General features: G+C 40.1%; 1 protein-coding gene across 1 annotated transcript in view; it reads left to right on the forward strand.

The window, feature by feature from the left end:
- The first annotated feature begins 17,554 nt into the window (after positions 1 to 17,554).
- RBM27 (RNA binding motif protein 27) overlaps positions 17,555 to 24,572 on the forward strand; it is a 121,689-nt gene continuing 114,671 nt past the window's right edge. The window contains exon 1 of the mRNA XM_042782088.1: positions 17,555 to 17,676. Within this exon, the coding sequence (XP_042638022.1) occupies positions 17,555 to 17,676 (122 nt within the window). The remainder of the gene's footprint in view (positions 17,677 to 24,572) is intronic.

Raw genomic sequence — 24,572 nt, forward strand, 5'->3', positions numbered from 1 at the left:
TGTGGGTTCAATTCCAGACCTGAAGGGCAGCTAGGGGCCACAGTCTCAGTGGTTCCACCAGGCTCTATCAGACCAGCAAACCTGGTCCCTTTTTCTTTTATTTTCAGATGATTTTGGGTTTTGTTCCACATTGTTGTCCCTCTCTACCCAGGATCTCCTACACAGATCCCCCTCTGAGTGGTTGACAGTGGTGGCCAGGCACCATTTAGTTCTTCTGGTCTCATAGTCGTATAAGCTGAGGATCACATGGTATACCAGTCAGTTGGACTAATTTTTTCCATGAATATTTGGTTTTCTTCATTCTTCTTTGCTCTGGATGAGGAGAGACCCATTGTTGCATCTAGATGGCTGCTTGCAAGCTTTTGTGTAGTATGTTATGCCAATTGAGCTTGATATCCAAACTGGGTGGCTTTAAACAACAGAAATTTATTCTCTTATAGTTAGGAGGCTAGAACTTCAGTATCAAACGTTGGCTGGATCATGATCTCTCTGAAAGCTCTAGGGAGGAATCCTTCCTTGCCTCTTCCCAGCTTTCAGTGGCTCCCAGCAATCCTTGGCATTACTTGGCTTAAAGTTGCATTACTCCACTCTCTGTCTCCATTTCCACATGGCCTTTTCCACTGTATCTCTGAATGAAAATCTCTCTTTTCTCTTATAAAGATATCAGTATTGGATTTAGGATCCACTCTAAATCTATGATGATTTTTATCTCAAGAACCTTAGCAAATTACATCTGCAAAGATGACAAAATAAGGTCACATTCTGAGGTTCTGGGTAGACATGAATTTTGAGGGGACAATACTCAACCCACTAAATATGATTATATTTTCCTCTTCCAACTCTGCCCTAACCAGTACTACCTGTCATCTTTGATTCATCGGCTTCCAATCCACATTGGTAGTCAAGATTATTCATACAACAAGTATTTTTTTAGTGCTTCCTATTAACCTGACATGCAGGTAATCATAGGATATAATCAGGAACAAGGCACATGTGGTCCCTGCCTTCTTGGAGTTTAGAGCCTAAAGGGCATGAGGCATTAAAGAAGGAAATAAGCAAGCAATGAAATTAGTAATTATGTAAAACTTACCTCCATGCCTCCAAATCCATCCTTTTTAATTTTCCCATTTAAGTAACTAGGATTCCTTTTTTAGTGTGTAATTGGATTCAACTGCATTCAATAAATACTTTAGTCTCTGGTATGTGCAATGCACTATGTTAGATGCTGATGATACAACACTTGAACAAGACAGTCACTTCTTTCATAGAGCTTACAATCTGGTGAAAGAAGCAGACATTTAAAGTAATGGAAGAAATGAGAGGTCATCAAAAAGTTTTAGGTAAGGAAGGAACATGGTCCTATTTATTTTTTTTAAAGATCATTCTGAAGAAGGATCAGAAGGGAAGCAAAGTAGAAGAAAGAGACATTTGCAATTATACAAGTGAGCAGTAATGGTGGCTTGGACTAGGGTGGTGACAGTCAAGATGGAGTAAGGTGAATGGATTCAAAAGACATTTACAAAATACAATTGATTACAGTTTACTAATAAAGATTTTTAATTGAGAATTGTTGATTCTTTACTTGTTGTTGTTGTTGTTATGTGCCGTTGAGTCAGACCTGACTCATAGCAGCCCCTCCTTGGGTTTCCAAGGCAGTATCACTACGGAAGTAGATTGCCCCATCTTCCTTCCGAGGAAGTGTCTGGTGGGTTTGAACCACCAGCCTTCTGGTTAGCAGTCAAGTGCCTTAGGCACTATGCTACCAGAGCTCCCTATGTGTGTATACACCTAGCATACAAGAACTTTAAAATGTCAGCATTTTTATTGTTTTGGGAAAATAGCTCTATAAATATCAGACTGATTAAAATGGAAAGAACTTACCTGTTCCTGAATAATGACCTCTTCTTTGGCCTAAGTAAGCTAGTTACCATCATATGACTGTGTGGTATACCTTCTCCAACTGTGAAACCATATTGCACTCATTTTTCAAAATTCTGCAATAGAGCTCACTTCTTCCTTGATTTTTTTCCCCAAAACTTACCCTACCTGTCACTCTGCTCAGTTCAGTAATTTGTGAGCATTTCTAAATTTGTATCCGTAAAGCTATAATTGGCTTGTCTCTGATTCCTTTTGTATTTGTTTTTATGCATATTTACCTAACATCCCTAACTTTAGATGGCAAAGCTTTCCAAGGAAGGAATAGTGAGCACATCTTTTGATACTTCTGTTCATCAGGCATGTTACATTCAATTATATGGTTGTCACTTTCCTATTGTATTTCCTTTTGTTTTTAAATGATTGTTTTCCTTAAATAATTTAAAAAAAAATTTTTTTTTTTTGCATTAGTGTTTGCCAAAGGGACAGGGAGGCCGCATCTTCTGACCTCCTCTTTCCCCATAGGAGGAAGACAGAATCACCATCAGTAGCCCAAGGCCTATCCCTGTGAGGCCAGACATGCCACCTCCCTAGAACCCTGACAACAACCTTTCCTCCCTCAGCACCTACCACCTCTCTGCTGGGTTTGATAATTCACTGCAGTGGCCACACAGAACTCACAGATTATGGGGTTTATTAGGGAAGCACCAGGCTACAATTCAAACTCAGGAAAAACTCTCAGTCTCTCTCAGCCCACCGTCTCTCAGCCAACAGTCTCTCTCAGTCACTCTCTCAGCAATGCGTGTCTCTTGGTGTCTCTTTCTCAGCAGCGTGTATCTCTCAGGAGTGTGTTTCTCTCAGCAACATATCCTTCTCCACCAGCAGTCAGAGAGACTTCTGCCTCTTGGAGGCTTCCTTTTGAGCCTGGCAGAGTGGCCAAACTAACTAATCATAACATCAGAATTCTAAACACCTGAGAGAGACCAAACTTCCCAGAACATTGCTTTTTGCCACTCTCAACAGAAATACCCCAGGTGGATAACTTTAACAATCAGGAGCTCTTCACTTGCTCAAGGCAAATTCTACCTTGGAGTTTACAAAGAGTTATAGCTAGAAAAGCCATATCAGGTAATTTACTACACCGCAGAGTTCTACCTTTATTGTTGTTACATGCTGGCGAGTCAGCTGCAACTCACAGCAACCCCATGCACAACAGAACAAAACACTGCCCAGTCTTGTACAAGCCTCACAATCTTTGCTATACCTGAGCCCATCATTGCAGTCACTGTGTTAATCCATCTCATTGCCTGCCCTTTTTTTGCTGACCCTGCACTTTACTAAGCATGATATCCTTCTCCAGGGAATGGTCCCTTCTGACAACATGACCAGAGTTAAGTGAGACGAAGTCTGGTCATTCTTGCTTCCAAGGAGCATTCCAGCTGCACTTCCTCCAGGACACATTTATTCATTCTTCTGATAGTTCATCATACTTTCAGTATTCTTTGTCAACACTGCAACTCAAAACCAGCAACTCTTCTTTAGTCTTCGTTGTTCATTGTCCAGCTCTCAAATGCATATGAGGAGATTGAAAATACCATGGCTTGAGTTAGACACACCTTAGTCTTCAAGGAGACATCTTTGCTTTTCAGCACTTTAAAGAGGTCTTTTGCAGCAGATTTCCCCAGTGCAATATGTTGTCTGATATCTTGACTACTTCCATTGGTGTTGATTGTGGAACCAAATAATAGAAAATCTTTAACAACTTCAATCCTTTCTCTATTTATTGTGACGCTGCTTATTGGTCCACTTGTGAGGATTTTCATTTTCTTTACGTTGAGGTATAGTCCATACTTCATCTTCATCAGTAAGTGCTTCAAGTCATCTTCACTTTCAACAAGCAAAGTTATGTTGTCTGCCTGTTGCAGGTTGTTAATGAGTCTTCTTTCAATCTTGATGCCACATTCTTCTTCAAATAGTCCAGCTTCTCAGATTATTTGTTCAGCATATAGATTGAATAAATATGGTGAAAGGATACAACCCTGACACACTCTCTTCCTGATTTTAAACCATGTGGTATTCCCTTGTTCTGGTCTATGCACAGGTTCCTCATGAGTACAATTAAGTGCTCTGGAAATCCCATTATTCTCAATGTTATCCACAATTTGTTATGATCCACACAGTCAAATGCTTTTGCATAGTCACTAAAACACAGGTAAACATCCTCCTGGTGTTCTTTGCTTTCAGCCAAGATCCATCTGACATCAGCAATGATATCCTTTGTTCCATGTCCTCTTCTGACTCCAGCTTGCATTTCTGGAAGTTCTCTGTGAATATACTGCTGCAAACATTTTTGAATTATCTTCAGCAATATTTTACTTGTCTGTGATATTAATGATATTGTTCGATAATTTCCACATTCTGTGGCATCACCTTTCTTTAGAATGGATCTTTTCCAGTTAGTTGGCCAGGTAGATGTCTTCCAAATTTCTTGGCATAGACAAGCATGACATCCATTTGTTGAAACATATCAATGGGTATTCTGTCAGTTCCTGGAGCCTTGTTCTTTGCCAATTCCTTCAGTGCAGGTTAGACTTCTTCCTTCAATACAATTGGTTCTTGATCATATGCCACCTCCTGAAATGTATGAACATCAACCACGTATTTTTGGTACTGTGACTCTGTGTATTATTTCCATCTTCTTTTGATACTTCCTGTATTATTCAATATTTTGCCCATAGAATCTTTTAGTAGTGCAATTCAAGGTTTGAATTTTTTTCTTCAGTTCTTTCAGCTTGAGAAATGCTAAGCATGTTCTTCCCTTTTGGTTTTGTAACTCCAAGTCTTTGAACATTTCATTATAATAATTGACTTTGTCTTCTCAAGCTGCTCTTTGAAATCTTTTGTTCAGTTCTTTAATCTCATTTCTTCCATTTGCTTTAGCTAGTCTCCATTCAAGGGCAAGTTTCAGAGTCTCTTCCAACATCCATTTTGGTATTTTCCTCCTTGTCTTTTTAATGACTTCTTGCTTTCTTCATGGATGATGTTCTTGATGTCATCCCACAATTCCTCTGGTTTTCAGTCATTGGTGTTCAGTGCATCAAATCGATTCTTTAAATTGTCTCTAAATTCAGGACGGATATAATAAAGGTCATAATTTGGCTCTCATGGACTTGTTTTAATTGTCTTCAACTTCACCTTGAACTTGCATATGAGCAATTGATGGTCTGGTCCACAATCAGCTCCTGGCCTTGTTTTGGCTGAAGGTATTGATCACCTCTTGCCACAGATGTAGTCAATCTGATTCCTGTGTACTCCACTTGGTGAAGAACATGGGTATAGCCATCACTTGTGTTGTTGAAAAAAGGTATCTGGAATGAATAAGTTGTTGGTCTATGATGCAATTCTATGATGCAATCTCCAATATTATTTCTTTCACCAAGGCCATATTTTCCAACTACTGGTGATTTGTCTTTGTTTCCAACCTTTGCGTTCCAATCACCAGTGATAATCAACACATCTTGATTGCATGATTGCACATTTGGTCAATTTCAGGGTGCAGAAGTTGGTAAAAATAAAATCTTCTATTTCCTTGTCTTTGGCTTTGGTGGTTGGTGTGTAGATTTGAATATTAGTAATAGTAACTGGTCTTCCTTGTAGATGTATGAATATTATCCTGTCACTGACAGCATTGTACTTTAGGATAAATCTTGAAACATTCTTTGTGATGATGAATGCCACACCATTCCTCTTCAATTTATCATTACCAGCACAGTAGATCCTATGGCTGTCTGATTTAAAATGGCCCAAACCAGTCTATTTCAGCTCACTAATGCCTAGGATATCGATCTGTATGCATTCCATGTCATTTTTGACTACTTAACAATTTTCCTAGATTCATATATCGTACATTCTATGTTCTGATTATTTATGGATGTTTGCAGCTGTTTCTTCTCATTTTGAGTCGTGCCACATCAGCAAATGGAGACCCCAAAAACTTTATTTCATCCATGTCATTAAAGTTGGCTCTGCTCTGAGGAGGCAGCTTTTTCCCAGTTGTATTTTGAGTGCCTTCCGACCTGAGGTGCTCATCTTCCAGCACTATATTGGACAATGTTTCAGAGCTATTCATAAAGTTTTCCAGTAATATATCAGACAGTGTTTCATTGCTATTCATAAGATTTTCACTAGGCAATTGTTTGAGAAGTGGATGGCCCCTTCCTTCTTCTGAGTCTGTCTAAGTCTGGAAGCTCTGCTGAAACCTGTCTCCCATGGATGACCCTGCTGGTATTCAAAATACCAGTGGCATAGCCTCCAGCCTCACAGCAACACACAAGGCACCACAGTATGACAAACTGACAGGTGAGTGGTGGAGTCTACCTTTACACTTTCTAAATAGTGATCTTTTTTTTTTTTTTTTTTTCCAAAATGACACAAAGAGTACAATGAGAGGAAGAAAGAATCCTTCTAGGATTTGGGTATTAGATGATGCTGGGGTTGCTGTGTGTGCAACTTATGACAAAATTAATGGGTCAGCAGAGGAAGGCAGAATGTACAGCAGTTATGCTCATCAGCTTTGGAGCCAGAAGCCTGGTCTAAACTCAGGCACTGTCCCTTACTAGCTCTGTGACTTTAGGCAAGTTCCTTCCACCCTTGAGAGCTCTGGGTTTTCCTGTGTAAAATGTGGATAATAATAATACCTTCCTGTTAGGTTTGCTATGAGAATAAAATGAGACAGACCATGCAAGGTGATTAGCCTCATGCATGGCACATGGTAAGTGCTGAAGAAACATTAAGCTGAAAAGAAAGAAAGAAAAGGGGGATACTGGAAGCCAGTCTAGTCAGTTAATGAATGGAAATTCTAAACCTAACTGACATAAGTTAGGTACAAGTAGCCATGTTAACTTGGGAGACTAACTTTTATACTTAAACAAATGTAACCAAGTTAGAGAAGTTGTGCTTCTCAAGGGCCAAAATTTTGAGAAATACTTGTTGTCTAGATTTCTCCTAAAGTGGTGATATTTGTAGCTCTCGGGAATTAGAAATCACTCACTTATACTACACCAGGAGCTCTGGTGGCATAGTGCCTAAGGCATTTGACTGCGAACCAGAAGGCTGGAGGTTCAAACCCACCAGCCACTCCTTGGAAGGAAGATTGGGCAATCTACTTCCACAGTGATACTGCCTCGGAAACCCAAGGAGGAGTCACTATCATTGAATTTAGTTTTGGTTTTTTTATGCTATACCTCCAGACTCAGGATCCACTGGCTTCAGCCTGCCATCTTGTCTACATTCCACAGAATTCCATAGAGCATCACCAGCTATGTCATGGGCTCATGTGGGAAATGTGATGTGTGAGGCATCAAAACACTGCTTGTGGTTCCTGAATAGCCTCTCCAAAATGCCACCACCATTATCATCACCACTGTGGAGTACTCCAAGGACATCATAAAATAAGGAAGGAAGGAACAATGTGAGGGAATAAGTGAGGGAGGGAGGGAGAGAAGAAGGAAAAGATGAAGGAAGGAAAAAAAGCAAGCAAAGAAGGAGAGGAACAAAATGGAAAATACAGCCATCACATATTATCGAGATTCCAATCTCAGTGATGGTTTGTAAATTTATTTTGTACATATATAATGTCTTAAGATTCCTATCTCTACCATATCAATGAAATCATGAATGAACAAATGAATACACTGCTGTCAAGTCAGATCCGACTCACAGAGACCACTCCTTGGGTTTCCGAGGTGGTATCACTATGGAAGTCGACTGCCCAACCTTCCTTCCAAGGAGTGGCTGGTGGGTTTGAACCTCCAGCTTTCTGGTTAGCAGTCAAATGCCTTAGGCACTACACCACCAGAGCTCCTATCAATGAAATTAGACTAGCCTAAACTATATAAAGGTGCTCTGGTGTACAGTGGTTAAAGTGCTTGGCTACTAACCGAAAGATTGGTGGTTTGAATCAGCCGCTCTGCAGAGGAAAGATGTGGCAGTCTGCTTCCATAAAGGTTACATACTTAGAAATCCTAGGGAGCAGCTGTGCTCTGTCCTATAGGGTTGCTATGAGTCAGAATCAATTCAACAGCAATGGTTTTGGTTTTAGTATTCCATGGTATGTACGCATCACAGTTTGTTTAACCATTCATCTGTTAAAAGACATCTGGGTTGATTCCAAGTTTTGGCTTTTATGAATAAACTTACTATAAATAATTGTCTACAAGTTCTTGTGTAAGCATAAGCATTTTTTTTTTCCCCCTGAATTAATGCCCAGGAGCACAAGTGCTGGTTTTTATGGTAGTTTTTACATTCAGAGTAGCTGTATCATTTTTCGTTCCCATCAGTAGTGTCAATGAGTGATTTAGTTTCTCAGCATCATCACTAACATTTGGTATTGCCAGTTTTTGTTTAATATTAGCCATTCTTATAGGAATGTAGTATGAAGCACTTTTGAAAGGCTCCTTATAACAAACTTGGCTTCATTAGAAAAACACCTGGTGACCTGCTCCCACAAAGATTACAGCCTAGGAAACTCTATAGGGGGCAGATCTACTCTGTCGTTTAGGGTCACTGTGAGTCAGAATCTATTTGAGACACACACAACAACAACAACATAACACACTTCTCTTAGGAATACCAATCAACATTTCCATCACTAAGAATACTAGTTTCCAGGTGACTCACCATTTATCTGCCAACTCACTTTGCCTTTATAACTAAGAGAAGCCATTCAAGTGACTTCTCTGAGCCAGATGGACTAGTCCGGAGAACTGGTATTTTGATGGATATGTTTTTTAATTAGGTGACCTCTTACAAAAGTTACAAACAGGAGAGGGTCAGTTTATAATCATAAGCTTCCTAGTTAAAAATTCTACAAAAGCATAGCCTAATTGCATGTAAAAGAAGCATGCTGTGATTACAAATTTTATATAAAAACTGAAAAATGACTCCCTCTTTCTCTCTCTCTGTCATAGTGGTTTGGGTGAAAGTTTACAGAGCAAATTCCTTTTTCCATACAATAGTTCATACACATTTTGTTTCATGACATTGACTGTAGTCCCCACAATGCAACAGCTCTCTTTCCACTTCCTCCCTGTGGTTACCTTTTGCCTGTGTCCTTCTTTCCTATGATTCCTGCCCTCTCAGCTATCTCCCTGTGCAAATACTCCCATTCTGATCTCCCATGGTTGATCATTCTAAGGAGTGCACCAACCCGATGTAAATGTTCACCTTCTACATCTGTCTATTGTTTGGCTGGAAACCACAGGAATGAGTTCAATTCCAGGCCTGAAGGGTAACTAGGGCCATAGTCTCAGGGGTTTCACAGTCTCTATTAGACCAGTAAGCCTGTTTTTTTGGGTTTTTTTTGGAGGGGGCGGGGTTTGTTCCACATTTTTTTCCCACTCTATTCGTGATTTCCTATGTTGATCTTTTTCCTAGTAGTTGACAGTAGCAGGCAGGGACCATGTAGTTTTTCTGGTTTCAGGGTCATGCATGGTCTACTAGTCCCTTGGACTAATCGTTTCCACATGTCTTTCATTTTCTTCACTCTACTTCGCTCAGTGAGGTCCAGGGCTTCGAGGTTGCTTTTCACTTAGGTGTGGCTCTTTATTAAGGTCGGGCCCGAGGTAGGCGGGCTGGGACTGGGGGGGAGGTTGCTTTTTGCTTGGTGTGGCCCTTTATTAAGGCTGAGTCCCGAGGTAGGCCAGTACAGAGGGGTTAGGAACAACTACAGGAGTCAAACTTGTCTGTCAGTTTGTCGTCCTGTGGTGGCTTACATGTTGCTGTGAAGCTGGAGGCTATGCCACCAGTGTTGCAAAATGCCACTAGAGTTACCCATGGTGGACAGGTTTCAGCAGAGCTTCCTGACTAAGACAGACTCGGAAGAAGGAATGGGCCATCCACTTTTCAAACAATTAGCCAGTGAAAACCTTATGAATAGTAGTGAAACACTGTCTGAAATATTACTGGAAAACTTTATGAATAGCCCTGAAACATTCTTGGATATAGTGCTGGAAGTTGATCCCATCATGTTGGAAGGCACTCAGAATTTGACTGGGGAAGAGCTGACTCCTCAGAGTAGAGGTGACCTTAATGATATGATTAGAGTAAAGCTTTTGGAACCACCACTGGCTGATGTGGCACGACTCCAAATGAGTAGACACAGATGCAAACATCCATTAATAATTGGAACATGGAAGGTACAAAGTATGGTTGCCCATGCTGTCCTCTGCACGTGTTATCGTGTTATTCGATGTGTTATCTATTTCTGAAATCTTAGTATTAATCTTTTGGATTAGAATCTATTCTTTGGTTGCTGCCTGGATCTGAATGCCACTTGCAATTATTTAAAATGGCCATACCATTTGCAAATATTTAAAATGGCCATGCCTTCAGGACAGCCAACACTCCACAACTCTGTTTGTCTTCATTTTTGCTGTTTTCTTTTCTAGTCATCAGCCACCAGTGCAGTTGCCCGTGCAGTCCTTGGCACACAGAGCCTATTCTTAGATTGCTGCCTGGATCAGAATGCCATTTGTAAATATTCATATTGGCTGTGCCACAAGGACAGCCAATAGTCCGCAATTCCATTTGTCTCCCTATTTACTGTTTTCATTCAGGTTCTTCTACTAGTTGGTATTTAATACAGTTCTTTATCCTTCCCTTCAAACCTCAGGGTTTTAGCACTATCTTCTGTATCTGTTTCAGTTGGTTTCTCCTTTCTTTGTTGTAGAGGGTCTGTGTAGCTTGTCAAAGCCTATTCCGCCATCTTGCCGTAAGTCCTCAACTCTCAATCTCTCTTATTATGCATCTGGGACAGCTGTGAACCATAGGGTGGAGAACAAGAACAAGGAAAAAATCAATTTTCTGGTAAGATCCACTCTGATTCTGAAAGTCCTATCAAAACTTGTGTGAAATAACACAATTGTCAGTTTCCTCATTGAGGCCTAGTTATTCTCAGGCCAAGAAAGGGAACTTTCTTTGAATGAGGATGGCTGAGATGCCTGCTCTTGTAGTTATCTCTCTTCTCAAGCCCCTTATTAATAATCAGCAAACTCTGGTGGTGCAGTGCTTAAAGTGTTCAATTGCTAACCAAAAAATCTGTAGTCTTAACCCACCAGATGCTATGTGAGACAAAGATATGGCAGTTTGCTTCTCTAAAGATTTATAGCCTTGAAAACCCCATGGCACAGTTTTACTCTGTCCTACAGGGTCACAGTGAGTTGGAATCAACTTGATGCCAATGGGTTTGGTTTTGGTTTATTAGTAAGTATCTACCTTAATGGGAGCTCTGGTAGCATAGTGCCTAAGGCACTTGACTGCTAACCAGAAGGCTGGTGGGTTCAAACCCACCAGCCACTCCTTGGAAGGAAGGTTGGGCAGTCCTACTTCTGTAGTGATACTACCTCGGAAACCCAAGGAGGGGTCGCTATGAGTCGGGGCCGACTCGACAACAAACAACAACAACAACATCTACCTTAACATACAGTTTAACTAAGGAAAGAAAATTTATAAAAATGATCTTACCTTCATTATCCAAAACACTCCCTAGGAGATGGCATGATTTCAATATATATATTGTTGAAGGAATTGTGAATGAGCCATATGGTTCACATTTCCATATTTGCTAGTGAAATGGTTAAGTGAAGTTTGAAACGTTTTGAAATCAAACAGAAATGGTCAAGTCTGGACTCTTCCAGTCACTAGCCTGATGACTTTGGGTTGCAGTTTTCTTGTCTGTAAATATTATTTCTCATACATGAGGTTACCACGAGTCAGAATCAACTTGATAGTAACTAACAACAACAACAACAACAACATATAGGAGTAGTATGAAGATTAGAGGCAACAGGGCACTAATTTAGCACAGGGTTGGCACAGAGTAAGTACTCCACAACTTTAACTGTGATTATTAGGTCACTAAAATCGGAGCTCTCAAAAGACAGTGAATGTACCTAACTTATCTAGCTTTTCTTTGTCTCTATCCAAGTCCAGAACACAGAATCTAGCACATGTTAAGTATTCAGTGTATGTGTGTTAAATTAACACATGAATATATACATTGCATTCAGGGTGCATAATGTGGCAGAAATCAGTGCTTCATTCATGGACTGTGGATGAGTCAGTTCTGTGCACACAATGGATGCTTCTGATTAAATGAGAAAATTCTGTGCCTGAATGGCTACTGACCAAATCTGAACCAGCTATTTAGCAAATGAAGTGAGCTAGGCACTGGAGCAGAATTAACTGTATTGCAGTGCAGTATATTGCTTCTAGCTATAGTCCTCCATTTAATGATGTATTGTAAATCCTAATCTCTACGTCTATGGTTATGGTCCCATTATGGGGTGAGCTTTCTGTCTCGTTGATGAGGTGGGATTAGGGTGGGAAGTATCCTGAGTCTCACCTTGCTGGAGGGTATGGCTCAAGTCATCACTCTTAGTTTCCTTGGGGTCATGTGTATGAACATTCTGGCGAAGTTTGTTCTCTCTTGTTCTGGGTCCTGCATTTGGTTTGTGAACATTTCACCTCCAGACTTGAGATAGTAGTCAGTTGTCTGAGCTGCGTATTTGGGTTGGTCAGCCTCTGCAATGATGTGAGTGAGGAGAATCCTCCAGACCAATGCTGACCCACAGATTTGGGACTTGCCAGCTTCCACCACTGCATGAGCCATTGCCTTGTCAGATTGTGAGTTCTTTGAGACTTACAACGAAATGTGGAATCCTAAAATGGGAGGGAGAGTACCGAGGAAAGAAAGAGGAAATGATGTTAGAAATGATGGAGTAGTACAAAAGTTTGGAAAAGTTGGACATTTGCTATATCTTTAACCTTCGCCTCATAGGGCCTAGCTTTGTGTTAATCCTTCTAAAAGAAATTATTTGAGCATGTATTGTATCCTACTTCCACTTCTGAAAAACCAACTTTTCTACACATGCTACTTTCTCAAGATAAATTTTGAGGTTCAATGTCAATTCAAAGCAGTAGTCACATACTTTGGACATGTTATCAGGAGGGACAAGTCCCTAAAGAAGGACATCATGCCTGATAAAGTAGAAGGTCAGTGAAAAACAGGAAGACCCTCAATGAGATGGATTGACACATTGTCTGCAATAATGGGCCCATTATGAGGATGGTGCAGGACTAGCAGTGTTTCATTGTGTTATACATAGTGTTGCTATGAGTCAGAACTGACCCAAAGGTAGCTAGTGATAACAAACGTATATGTATATGTGGGAGCTCTGGTAGCGTAGTGCCCAAGGCATTTGACTGCTAACCAGAAGGCTGGTGGTTCAAACCCACCAGCCACCCCTGGAAGGAAGGTTGGGCAATCTACTTCTGTAGTGATATCACCTCGGAAACCCAAGGAGGGATTGCTATGAGTCAGGTCTGACTTGACGGCACATAACAACAACAACAATATGTATATGTGTATGTATGCCATGTGTATTATTTGCTCAATTTCAAATAGTGATGTAATAATATTGCAATACGAAATACAAAGAAAAAGAAAAAAGCAATCATAGCCTCTGTATCAAAGTATCACCACTGTAATCATGTCTATCCTAATCCTTGTAATGCTCTTCGTTAAATGATACTCACCAAAAAGAAACCAAACTCAAAGCCATCGAGTTGATTCTGACTCATAACCCCCAGGGTTTTCAAGGCTGTAAATCTTTATGGGAGCAGACTGCCTTATCTTTCTTCCATGGAGCAGCTAGAGGGTTCAAACCACTGATCCTTTGGTTAGCAGGCAAATGCCTTAACCACTGTACCACCAAAGCTCCTCCTTTGGTCACTGGGAAACTGATACTTGTTGCCTTCCCTCCTGCAACAAAACCTGCCAAATTTGCTTTATAAGTACATTTGAAAAGTGTTTGGATATTCTTGTAGAGGAGTGATTTAGTAAAGGCAATTCCAGTTTCATTTGTTGCATTGTTAAGTTCTTACTCAGCCTCAGGTTCATCAAGTCACTTTTGCATTTTACATTTACAGTTGTTTCATCTCCTTACTGGAAGCAACTGAAGGAATAATGTGGATGAGTGTAGAGGAAGATTAAGAGAGGGAGAGAGGAGCAAAAAGGGTATGGGGGTGATGTCTTCTGAACTCACCTTACTTTATAAGGGGGAGAAAGAAGGGTCAACAGCAACAGCCCAAAGCTGATTCCTATGAGGTGGAAGTCACACAAGCAGACAACCTTCAAACTTCTTATCAATTCTGACACCAACCATCCCTCCCACAGTACTCAACTACTTCTATGCTGGGTTTGACAATTCGGCCACAGAGAACTCATAGACAATACTCACAATTATGGGGTTTATTGAGGAAGTAAAACCAAAAAAACAAAAACAAAAACAAATAAACTTACTGCCATTAAGTTATTTCCAATTCATAGCGAGCATCTTTAACAGAAATAGCCCAGTCTTCCTTCCATGGAGCATCTGGTGGGTTTGAACCCCTGAACTTCTGGTTAGCAGTCAAGTGCCTTATCATCTACACCACCAGAGCTCCTTCATCAAGGAAGTAATAGGATAGAATTCAGTTTCAGGAATGTTCAGAATAAAATTCTTCCTTTAGGACAGCCGCCTCTGCTATGCCCAAAGGCATCCTTCTCTTTAGCCCTTGGCCTCTCTCGGCCTGGCCTCTGCCTTGCTTGGGCAAGGGTTACAAAGTTCTTTTAGCTCTGCTGATAGGTGCACCTAGTGCACCCCACTCCACCAGCAAGCTTCCTGCCCAAAGCCACTCAGCTTTCTTACTCTGTGGGTTGGCAAACCTGCTACACTGTCTCATGCCAGTCTCTCAATTTTGCTTCTGTCATCTCTCTGCCGATTCTTTGTCATTGTCTCAGCACTGGGATCTTGAGTCCAAGGATGTGCTCCACTCTTGGTTTCTCTCTCTTGATAGCAGTGACATCCCCCCTGCCTCTAGGAGGGCTCAGGTTTCCACGATCTCACCCCCACAAAGGTGCCAAGTACCTTATTTACATTACTAACAAACTATCCAATCCCCTTTGCGGGCCACAAGCACCTTACAAATGCACAGCTCTACCGAGCAAACTAGGAGCTCTGGTATCATAGTTCATAAGGCACTTGCCTGCTAACCAGAAGGCTGGCGGTTCAAACCCACCAGCCACTCCTCGGAAGGAAGGTTGGGCAATCCTACTTCTGTAGTGATACAGCCTCAGAAACCCAAGGAGGGCTCACTATGAGTCGGGGCCAACTTGACGGCAAATAACAACAGTAACCTAGGGGGAGTCATAAGGACCATGGCTAGAAGAGCCATAGCAAGTAATTCACTGCACCACAAGACGGATGAAGAGGTAGTGATGGGTGGGATATGAAAGCTTTGGACTTAAGTCAGATTGGGTATTATCTCTGTTCTATAACTTACAGATTTGTATTAGTCTCTCTGTTCTTTTTTCCTCATTTACAGAGTTAGAGGGGTTATTAGTGATGGAGGTTCATTAGGTGATGTCTAAGGAGCTCTGGGCCGACTCGACGGCACATAACAACAACAACAACAACAAGGAGCTCTGGTGGCATAGTGCCTAAGGGATTTGACTGCTAAGCAGAGGTTGGCAGTTCCAAACCACGAGCTACTTTGTGGAAGGAAGACTGGGCAATCTACGTCCGTTAAGGTTTTACCACCTCAGAAACCCAAAGGGGGTCACTATGAGTCGGAATTGACTCTATGGCAGTGAATTTGGTTTGGTTTTGGTAAATGCACTTCTCCTTTTACTGCTTTATGTAAGGGGTGGACAAACTATGCCAGCAGGCCAAATCCTGCAGGCCACCTGTTTTTGTACACTTGCTAGGTATCAATGTCTGTTATATTTTTAGATGGTTGAAAAGAAAATCAAAAGAATAATGTTTTGTGATATGTGAAAGTTACATGAAATTGAAATTTTCCTATAAGTTTTCTTGGAACACAGCCACATTCATTCATTTATATATTGTCTATGGCTGGTTTCATGCCAAGATGGTAGACTTTAATAGTTGCCACAGAGATCTTATGACTCACAAAACCAAAAATATTCCCTGTCTGGACTTTCACAGAAAAAGTTTGCCTAACCTTGCTTAATGCATATTTAGTATACCTGCTTATTCTAGGCTGGACCATCTCTTTTACAGGAGGTATGGCTCAGGAAGACTGGGCAATCTACTTCTGTAAAGATTTACAGCCTCATAAACACAATGGGGGTCGTATGAGTCGGAAAAGACTCCAGAGCAGTAAGTTTTTTTTTTGTTTGTTTGTTTATGGCTAATTAGGTATTTTTCAACATAGTATTATCATGATGTATAACCTCAAAACTGTTCAGCTTCCTAAGAGGAGAAGCACTGTTTTGCTCACCATCGGAACCCCCTCACTTATGCTTATACAATACATAGAAGAGTTTCACTATTTGTTAAATAAACATCTAACACCAGTTCCAAGCCAGTGATTTCAAAACTCCAGAAGGAATTTCTCAGCTAGTACAAACCAAGTTTGCCAAATTCGGTCATTTCAAATAGGAAAAAAAAAAAAAAAAAATTAAAATCTTTTTTCCTGACCAAAATTCTCCCTACATAAAATTCTACATTTTAAGTATGTGACAAAGAGAATAAAAACAAAAAAACTATTAGAATTGTTTTACTTTCCAAATTTATATACTAAAAGTACTGGTAAGATTGAGGCGGCCTCAGAATTTTACATCTGTGCGCCACGTTTTAAAAATGACGATTATTGGAATCCAAGGCATAGTTGTCAGGAACATTCTGCATAATTTAAGCATAGCCGCAAAAATTGGCGATCAAAATGGGTGTGTTAAGAAAAAGTAAATTTTTACATTCTATGCAATGTTAACATGAAGGCATTGCACGTTGTGTTGCAGATTTACTACAGCTGAGTCATTTCGGGACAGGAATGTGTGTTTCTAGGAAAAACGAGTGGAAGGAACCAGGCTTGAGGGGCTTGCCGGGTTTCCCTAGGCAGCCCAGCTGCAGACACCGGTAAATCCGTGGCGGGCGACGGCGTGGTCCAAAAAAGGCGCCGCGGCCCCTTTAAGAGGCACAGCACCTTCTCCAAGATACCATCTTGCACCAGGAGTTCACTTGCGCTCTCCACTTACCTTGCTATATCCCTCCTCCTTAACTGGGTACGGTCGAACGGCGGGGCGAGCGAGCCTTTTTATTGGCTCTGAGCGCTCAGCCCTCTCTATTCTATTGGTTCAAGCGCTCGCCAGTCGGCGTTATCTCCCGCCTTCCGGAGCCATCGGGTTTGGTTGAGTGAGGGCTCTTGGGTTAGTTCCTGTTAGGCCCGGGCCGGGGAGTAGGTTGAAGTCTCCTAAGATGCCCGGTGAACTGGGGCAAGGGGAACTGTGAAGCGGGCGTGAGGAGGCGGCGAGGGGAGACCCACGGCAGGCCTAAAGAAGAGCGGCGGTCGAGCCCGCCCTCCCTGCACCATGCTCATAGAGGATGTGGATGCCCTCAAGTCCTGGCTGGCCAAGTTACTAGAGCCGATGTGAGTGAGACAAGCTGGGCCGGCGCCGGCGAACGTGGGCGTTGGGGGCCCGCGAGGGGTTGGGGGAGGGGAGAAGATGGGGGTGCGGAGGGGCTGACGTCCGGAGGTCCGAACGACGTCTTTTCTGTAGTACTATTACCATTGTGGGGGGGAGGGGCAGGGGAGCCGCGGCGTAGAAGCGGTGTTGATGAGGAACCGGGCGGGCAGGGACAGCGAGGGCTTTTTAAATATAAATATTGGGACACTTGAAAGGATAGAAGGGATGGTGAGAGAATTTAAAGTATTGTTATGGGATGACGAACAGGGATAGTTAGTAGGGCTATCGAGGGATTTTTACATATAAATATTGGAATCTTGAAGGGAGTAGCAGCATATCGAGGGCTTTACACACAGTATTAATTGAGTAAAAGGACTGGAAGTAGAATGTCGATGGCTTTTTAAAAAACATTAGAGCAGAAAGGGATAGCAGGGACACTGAGGGCTTTATAGCGATTACTAGTGAGCTCTAAAGGTTCAAGAATATTGAGGATTTTAAAAAACACGAGGAGGTTTAGAAGTGTAGACATTGAAGGCTTCTAGAAATTATTGGGCACTGATGAGTATAGTAAGGATATTAAAAAATGTAAAGTAGCGAGGAGTGCTAGGCGAACTGATGAAATGTGTAAATATCATTGGGGGAGTGGGAAAGAATATTGAAGTTTTTATAAGTCTGATGGGGGTCGAAAGGGCTATCTTGGTATCTAGTTTTGTTGAATGACAGCTTGAAAGGAGTACGCCTGTAGCATCTAGGAAATTTTCGATACAGATATTGGAGAATAATAAGAGGTATAGCAGAAAAAATTATTGCTGAAAGACAGAAAGGACCACTCAGAGTATTGGCATGTAGGGTTATTATTAAGGGGCTGAATAGGATGAGTGGGACTTACCCTTTTAAAAATATTTTGAGTAGTATTTGATCGTTGTAGAAATAAAGCTGGAGAGCTTGAAAAGGATAGCAGAGGTATCAACTTTTGTTTGTTTATAACCATTCCAGGGGGTAGAGATGTGGAGTGTTTATTTGGGAAACTAGGATAGAGCTAGTCTTTAACAAGTCTCTTAGGTAGAAGGAGAGGGAAGGTTGGAGGGCTGGAGAGAGGAAATGTCTGATGCTCTCTTTTTGGAGAGGGCACACTTGGAGATGAAAAGTTTCTTTCCTGCCCCCTCCTTATTTCTGTCTACGTATCCTCCTTGGAGGTTGGGTGGAAAAAAAGGGGAGAGGGTTAGAGGAGGAAAGAGGCAAGGCTTTGCTTCATTAAATCATATCCCTTTAGTGGAAAAATGGAGCGTTTTTCAGAGGTGGAAATAAGGAGAGGTAGTTTGGGAGATGTGGAGGCATGCTAAACTTGGGGCTATTGGGAGACAGTGTAGAGTTACTTCCCTGTTTATCTGTTTCCTGGTCCTGAGGAACCTTGTTAACTAACTTTTGTTAGTTTGTTTTGCTACTTTGGTTTCTTGGGGTGGACTGTAACACGTGGGAAAAGAGTCATCTGCGGTCCAGTCTGTCAGCCCTTTAAAGACAGGATGATGGGTAAGAGAGAGGACAACTTGAGGGGAAGTGGTGTTTATATTCTAAGGACAAGAGTAGTGTGTGAATAGGGCATAGGTATGAATGCACACTCAGGGTTTCAGAGCTTTTGATTAACAGTGATCTAATTAAAGCAAAAATAACTTTGGACACACAGCAACATTTGGTAGAAGGATATGGGCCTCTTGTGTACATGATACTTAACAGTAAAAAGTTTTGGGGCACCAAGATAGAGCTGTATTGTGATGAAGATGGAAAATACTGACATAGATTTAGTGAAATCAACCATACATGGAAAAGGCTGAGAAAGAAAAAGGCCTTTTTTTGTAAACATTGGGTACTCTTATATTATTTAGTATTAACAAAAGAGAAATCTGTTTATTTTGCACACCTGCTATTCCTGTTGATTTTTTTACTTATACTTTTTTTTAAAACATTTTTCCACTCAACCTCTGATTTTGTTTCTTGGCAGAGATACTTTTAAATATCTTAATGCTATATTTTATGTCTTGGGTAGAAGATAACTTTCAACATTAGAGTTACTTGCTTTTTCTTTTTTTAAAACTCCCGAAAATGCTTTGGGCAGTACTTTTTAATGTTGAAATACACTTTCAGTAGGAACTTAAACTTTCTAAGCATGTTTGCACTTGGCTTTTTTTGGTTATTCAAACTGATAATGTTTATAGACATTCTATAAATTTCATGGTGAAATTAGTGTTCAAAATGATCTTTTGAATTTAATTTCTCCATTTCTTTTGAGTTATATATATGTTCAACTTAACAGCATACATCATACTTCTTTTTGTCTTTTATCTTTTGTTACTTTATTAGGATTTTTTAAAAAGAAGCCTATATTCTAATTGTTTTCTTTTTTTTCATTTTAACTTTTTATTGTGATTTGGGTAAAAGTTTACAGAGCAAATTGGTTTTTCATACAATTCATATGTTTTGTTCATGACATTGATTGCAACCCCCACAGCGTAACAGCGCTCTTCCCACTTCCTCCCTGTGTTTCCTGTTGCCATTCCTCCTCCTTTCCTACTATCCCTTCCTGCCTTCTGAGCTTTTTCCCTGGGCAGATGTAGCCTTTTTGATCTCTTGTGGTTGATTGTTCTAAGGAGTGCATACCTCTATGATGCTATTGTTCACCTAATAGGCCTGTCTATTTTTGGGCTATAAGTTGAGCCACGGGATGAGTTCAATTACAGTTTGAAGGGTACATAAAGGCCTTAGTTGTGGGGGTTCCACCAGTCTCTATCAGACCAATAAGCCTAATTTTTTTTTTAATGATTGTGAGTTTTGTTCCACATTTTTCTCCCACCGAATTCAAGATTTCCTATTGTGATCTGTTTCAGAGTGATTGGTAGTGGTAACTAGGTACCATCTAGTTCTGATCTCAGAGTGGTAGAGGCTGAGGTTCGTAGTCCATTAGACCTTTTGACTCATTGTTTCCATGTGTCTTGGATTTTCTTCACTCTTCTTTGCTCCAGATGGAGAGAGACTGATAGTTGCATCTTAAATGGCTACTCACAAGTTTTTAAGACCCTAGTCACTGCTCACCAAAGTAGAATATAGAATATTGTCTTTGTGGATTGTTAGGCTAGTTGACTTTGATGTCCCATGAGACTGTGACAAGACTATGACATCGGTGTCCTCAGGAGACCTAATTCATAAATTACTTAGTGTTTAACAATATAATGGTTTGGGATGGAGGTGTATGTAAATGCAGATATAATACGTATCTTCATTCTTAGTATGTTGTCATGGATTATTTTTTGTTTGTTTAGATATCCTAAAGTGTAATAAATGATATGCTAAAGTGAGCTATATTTGTAAATGTACTTTTTGCATATTCCAGATTGAAGAAAATTTTCGTAGCAGATATGGCAACATAGCATTTCAGAGCAGTTGTTAGACTTTCAGATAATGTAGCTGCAGTGGTTGTGTTGGATCATACTATTATTGCATATGATTTCCTATTACATTTTCTTATTTAACTTAATTTACAATTAGGAAAATTTATAAAAACCTCCAATATTTAGGAGTTTTAAAACATGTTACATCTTGTCACTGGTGAAACAAAGGTATATGCCAAAAGTTGTTGTTGTTGTGTTGTTATGTGCCGTCGAGTCGTACCTGACTCATAGCGACCCCTTCTTGGGTTTCCGAGGCAGTATCACTACAGAAGTAGATTGCCCCATTTTCCTTCCGAGGAGTGGCTGGTGGATTTGAACCGCCAGCCTTCAGGTTAGCAGTCAAGTGCCTTAGGCATTAAGCTACCAGAGCTCCTATACCAAAAGTTAGGAGTTGTTTTTAAAACTAAGCCAGTTTACTTGAGATCATTTCCCTATAGACAAGTTACAAATGTCATGGGCTATTAGAGCTTATCTGTTACCTTCTACTCCTTTTATAGATGTGGAACATATCTATTACTTTACCAGAGGAAAGAATCATAGGAGAGAGCCTGGAAGAAATGACTCTTTAGCTGGCAGGGAAAAACCCAGTACCACCATTTTTTGTTGGCGGTGCAGTAAAAGGGAAACCATATCTTAGTCAAGTTTGTATCTCTCTCCTGTTGCATGAACAGGCTAGACTTGCGAGATCTTGTGTGGGGTCTTTGTCTTTCCCCAACTTCAAAGTGTCCTGTTCATAGAGACTGTGTGGGGATTATGAACAATTTGAAGATGATGTGGTTTCTTTCAGTCAGAAATGACTGCTAATTTTAAGTATGTGAACTCCTTGAAAGAAAGGTTTTAAGTATATGCAGTGGGTAAATAAATCACTGAAGAAATTTCTGTGAGCTTAGAAAAAGTTAAGGTAAGCATTTTTCAATAACATAAATTTCTATTTAAAAATACTATTTTTAGTAGGGAACATTTAAAATTATTTCATAAGTATTTTCACCCCTGCTTGTTACTATTATAGTATTATTTCACTTATTCAAAAAGTTTATCTAGGTGTATGTTTTAAAAAATGATGAAGTTTTTAATACTTTATGGGCAGTTTTGTATATGTGTATGTGCACATATATATGCATATAACATATATAGTAGTAGAGCATAGATATGTATATCAGGGCATTTAGTTTCTAGTTCCATATCAATCTCTGATTCATGGTGTGACTTTGGAGAAATTGTCTAATCTTTTTCTGTTAAAAAGAGGCTAATAATAACCTGACAAGTATTGTATAAATATTAATCATACACACTATTAAGAAAACACTTTGTATAGCTCAGAAAGAACCACTCTATAAATATAAAAAAAAATTTATAGTTTTGGAAATATGAAAATATATTAAGCTCTGCAAAAAATATTTTGCTTAGTAAGCACCACTGTCACTTAAAAAGAAACAATCAGGTTAGTGCAGGTGCACCACTGCCATTTATAAAATAAGAATAAAGCTGTTGTAGGACTGAGATAGTTTCATTGCATGTTTTGTAGGTAGGAACAGAAATTGCTGGTGAAAGTCATAGATTTGTGTTGTTTCTGTGAGTTCTGGCCATGTATCAGGGTCTTTTTAAGTGCATCAAGAGATTGAAGAAGTTATCTTTGAATATGATGGAAAAGATATCAATAAGATTTACATTCTAAAAATTTTATTGGCTCAGATTTATTGGTTCTGTGGTCATAGGGGATACATACTTTGGTTGAACTCTGTTAGTGTTTATATGCTGCTATAGATTTGCATTCTTTACCAACTTTGGCTAGTATTGTCTGCAGTTTACCAAATGAGAGGAAAAAAAACATCATCCAGCAGCTGTTAGACCTGACCTTCCTGATGAATAAACTACTAGGGTTAAGTAGTTTGCAGGTATCTTCTTAAGATTGAGAAGTACTGATAATTTTCTAAGGTATATTTAGCTTCAGAAAATATATGTGCCTCTAAAGTACTGTGGCATGGGAGGAAGATGTGACAGTTTGCTTCCGTAAAGATTTACAGCCTTGGAAACCGTGGAATAGTTCTACTTTGTCCTAGAGGGTTGGGATTGAGTTGAAATTGACTTGAGGGCAACGAGTTTAAAATGCTGTGGGATTTGTTAAGGAGACCATTCTCTATCTCTGAAAAGGACTTATTTGACCAAAACACTTCTTGTTTGTTAAGTTTTAGTCTACTAAATTAATACTTTATTCTTACGCCCTTTAGTCTGCCTCCTAATATATGTCTGACTTCATTCTTCATGGCCCAGTTAATATAGTCGTAGAAGCCTGAAGTTGCTTTTATAGCCCTGTGTTTCCTACCATTGTCTTATCTTCTCACAATGTTGTTACATACTTCATTATTAATCTCTTTTATACCATTTACTATTTTGTACTGTAATTATTTGTTTTTATATCTATCTCTTAATCACTTGACTGACGAGCAAGTTCTGCCTTGCTCAAAGTAATTTCATTACAAAGCAAGAAGCTTGGCACTTAGTAAACATTCAGTAGATGTTTAAATAAATGATTATCTACATATGTACATTTAGATTGGTTGACAATTAGAAAAGTAAGTCTTTTTTTTTTCAAATAGTCTAATTTTATTGGTATGTTTAGCTGGCTGCTGTTTTAGGGGAGGAAGATGTGGCAATATGCTTCTGTAAGGATTAATGCCTTGGAAACACCATGGGGCAGTTCTATGTTGTCTATATTATAGAGTTGCTGTGAGTGGCAGTGGGTTTGAATTTTTTGGATCTTAGTCAAAATATCAAAATGATGTTTGTAACCAACAGATTTTTGTATATTTCCCCATGTAATACTTGTCTATGAAAATCCCTAATTAATTAAGGGGAAGAAGTAAGCTTTAGCTTGAAAAGAAGTAGAAGTACCAATATTTGGATACCTCTAATATGTGCTAGGGAGCTCTGGTAGCATAGTGCCTAAGGCACTTGACTGCTAACCAGAAGGCTGGCAGTTCAAACCCACCAGCCACTCCTCGGAAGGAAGGTTGTGCAGTCTACTTCCGTAGTGATACTGCCTCGGAAACCCAAGGAGGGGTCATTATGAGTCTGGCCCGACTGGATGGCACATAACAACAACAACAAGAAATGTTGCTAGTTTTCAATCTCAAGTCAGATTCCATTAGAAGAATGCTATAGACCCAGCCTACATGTTGAGTTTTGTTCTTTTACTCTTGCCATAAACATGCTCTGTTTCCACACTATTTTACTGTTATTTGTTCCTAAACATATTTCTGTATCATTAACTCATGTGAATCTCGCCACTGAAAGTACCAAATCTCTGTCCTAAGGAAATTCCATGCATTCTTCAGGGCCTTTCTCAAAAGTCAACCTTTTCACAAATGTATTATAAAGTGAGGAAGAATGATGAGCAAGCAAGCCTTGGAGAGGTCAGATTAGACATCCAGATGAACTAAGTGTGATAATTTTTATGGTGGCTTTCATCTTGAAGGCAGAGACACAGAGGACTACAAAATGGATTTAAAAAAAAAAAACACCTCACTGCTGTCAAGTCAAATCCGACTCATAGCAACTCCTCCTTGGGTTTCCGAGGCAGTATCTCTGGTGGGTTTGAACCACCAACCAACTTTTTGGTTAGCAAACAGCTTAGGCACTATGCCACCAAACTCCCACAGAATGGATATGAGCATAAAAAAATCAATGTGCTGATCAGAGAAATTTCTGCAACTGTGCTCTTCCTA

The sequence above is a fragment of the Orycteropus afer genome, unplaced genomic scaffold (genome assembly GCF_000298275.1).
Source record: "Orycteropus afer afer isolate SDZICR_OR568_19922 unplaced genomic scaffold, OryAfe1.0 scaffold00238, whole genome shotgun sequence".
NCBI lineage: Eukaryota > Metazoa > Chordata > Mammalia > Tubulidentata > Orycteropodidae > Orycteropus > Orycteropus afer.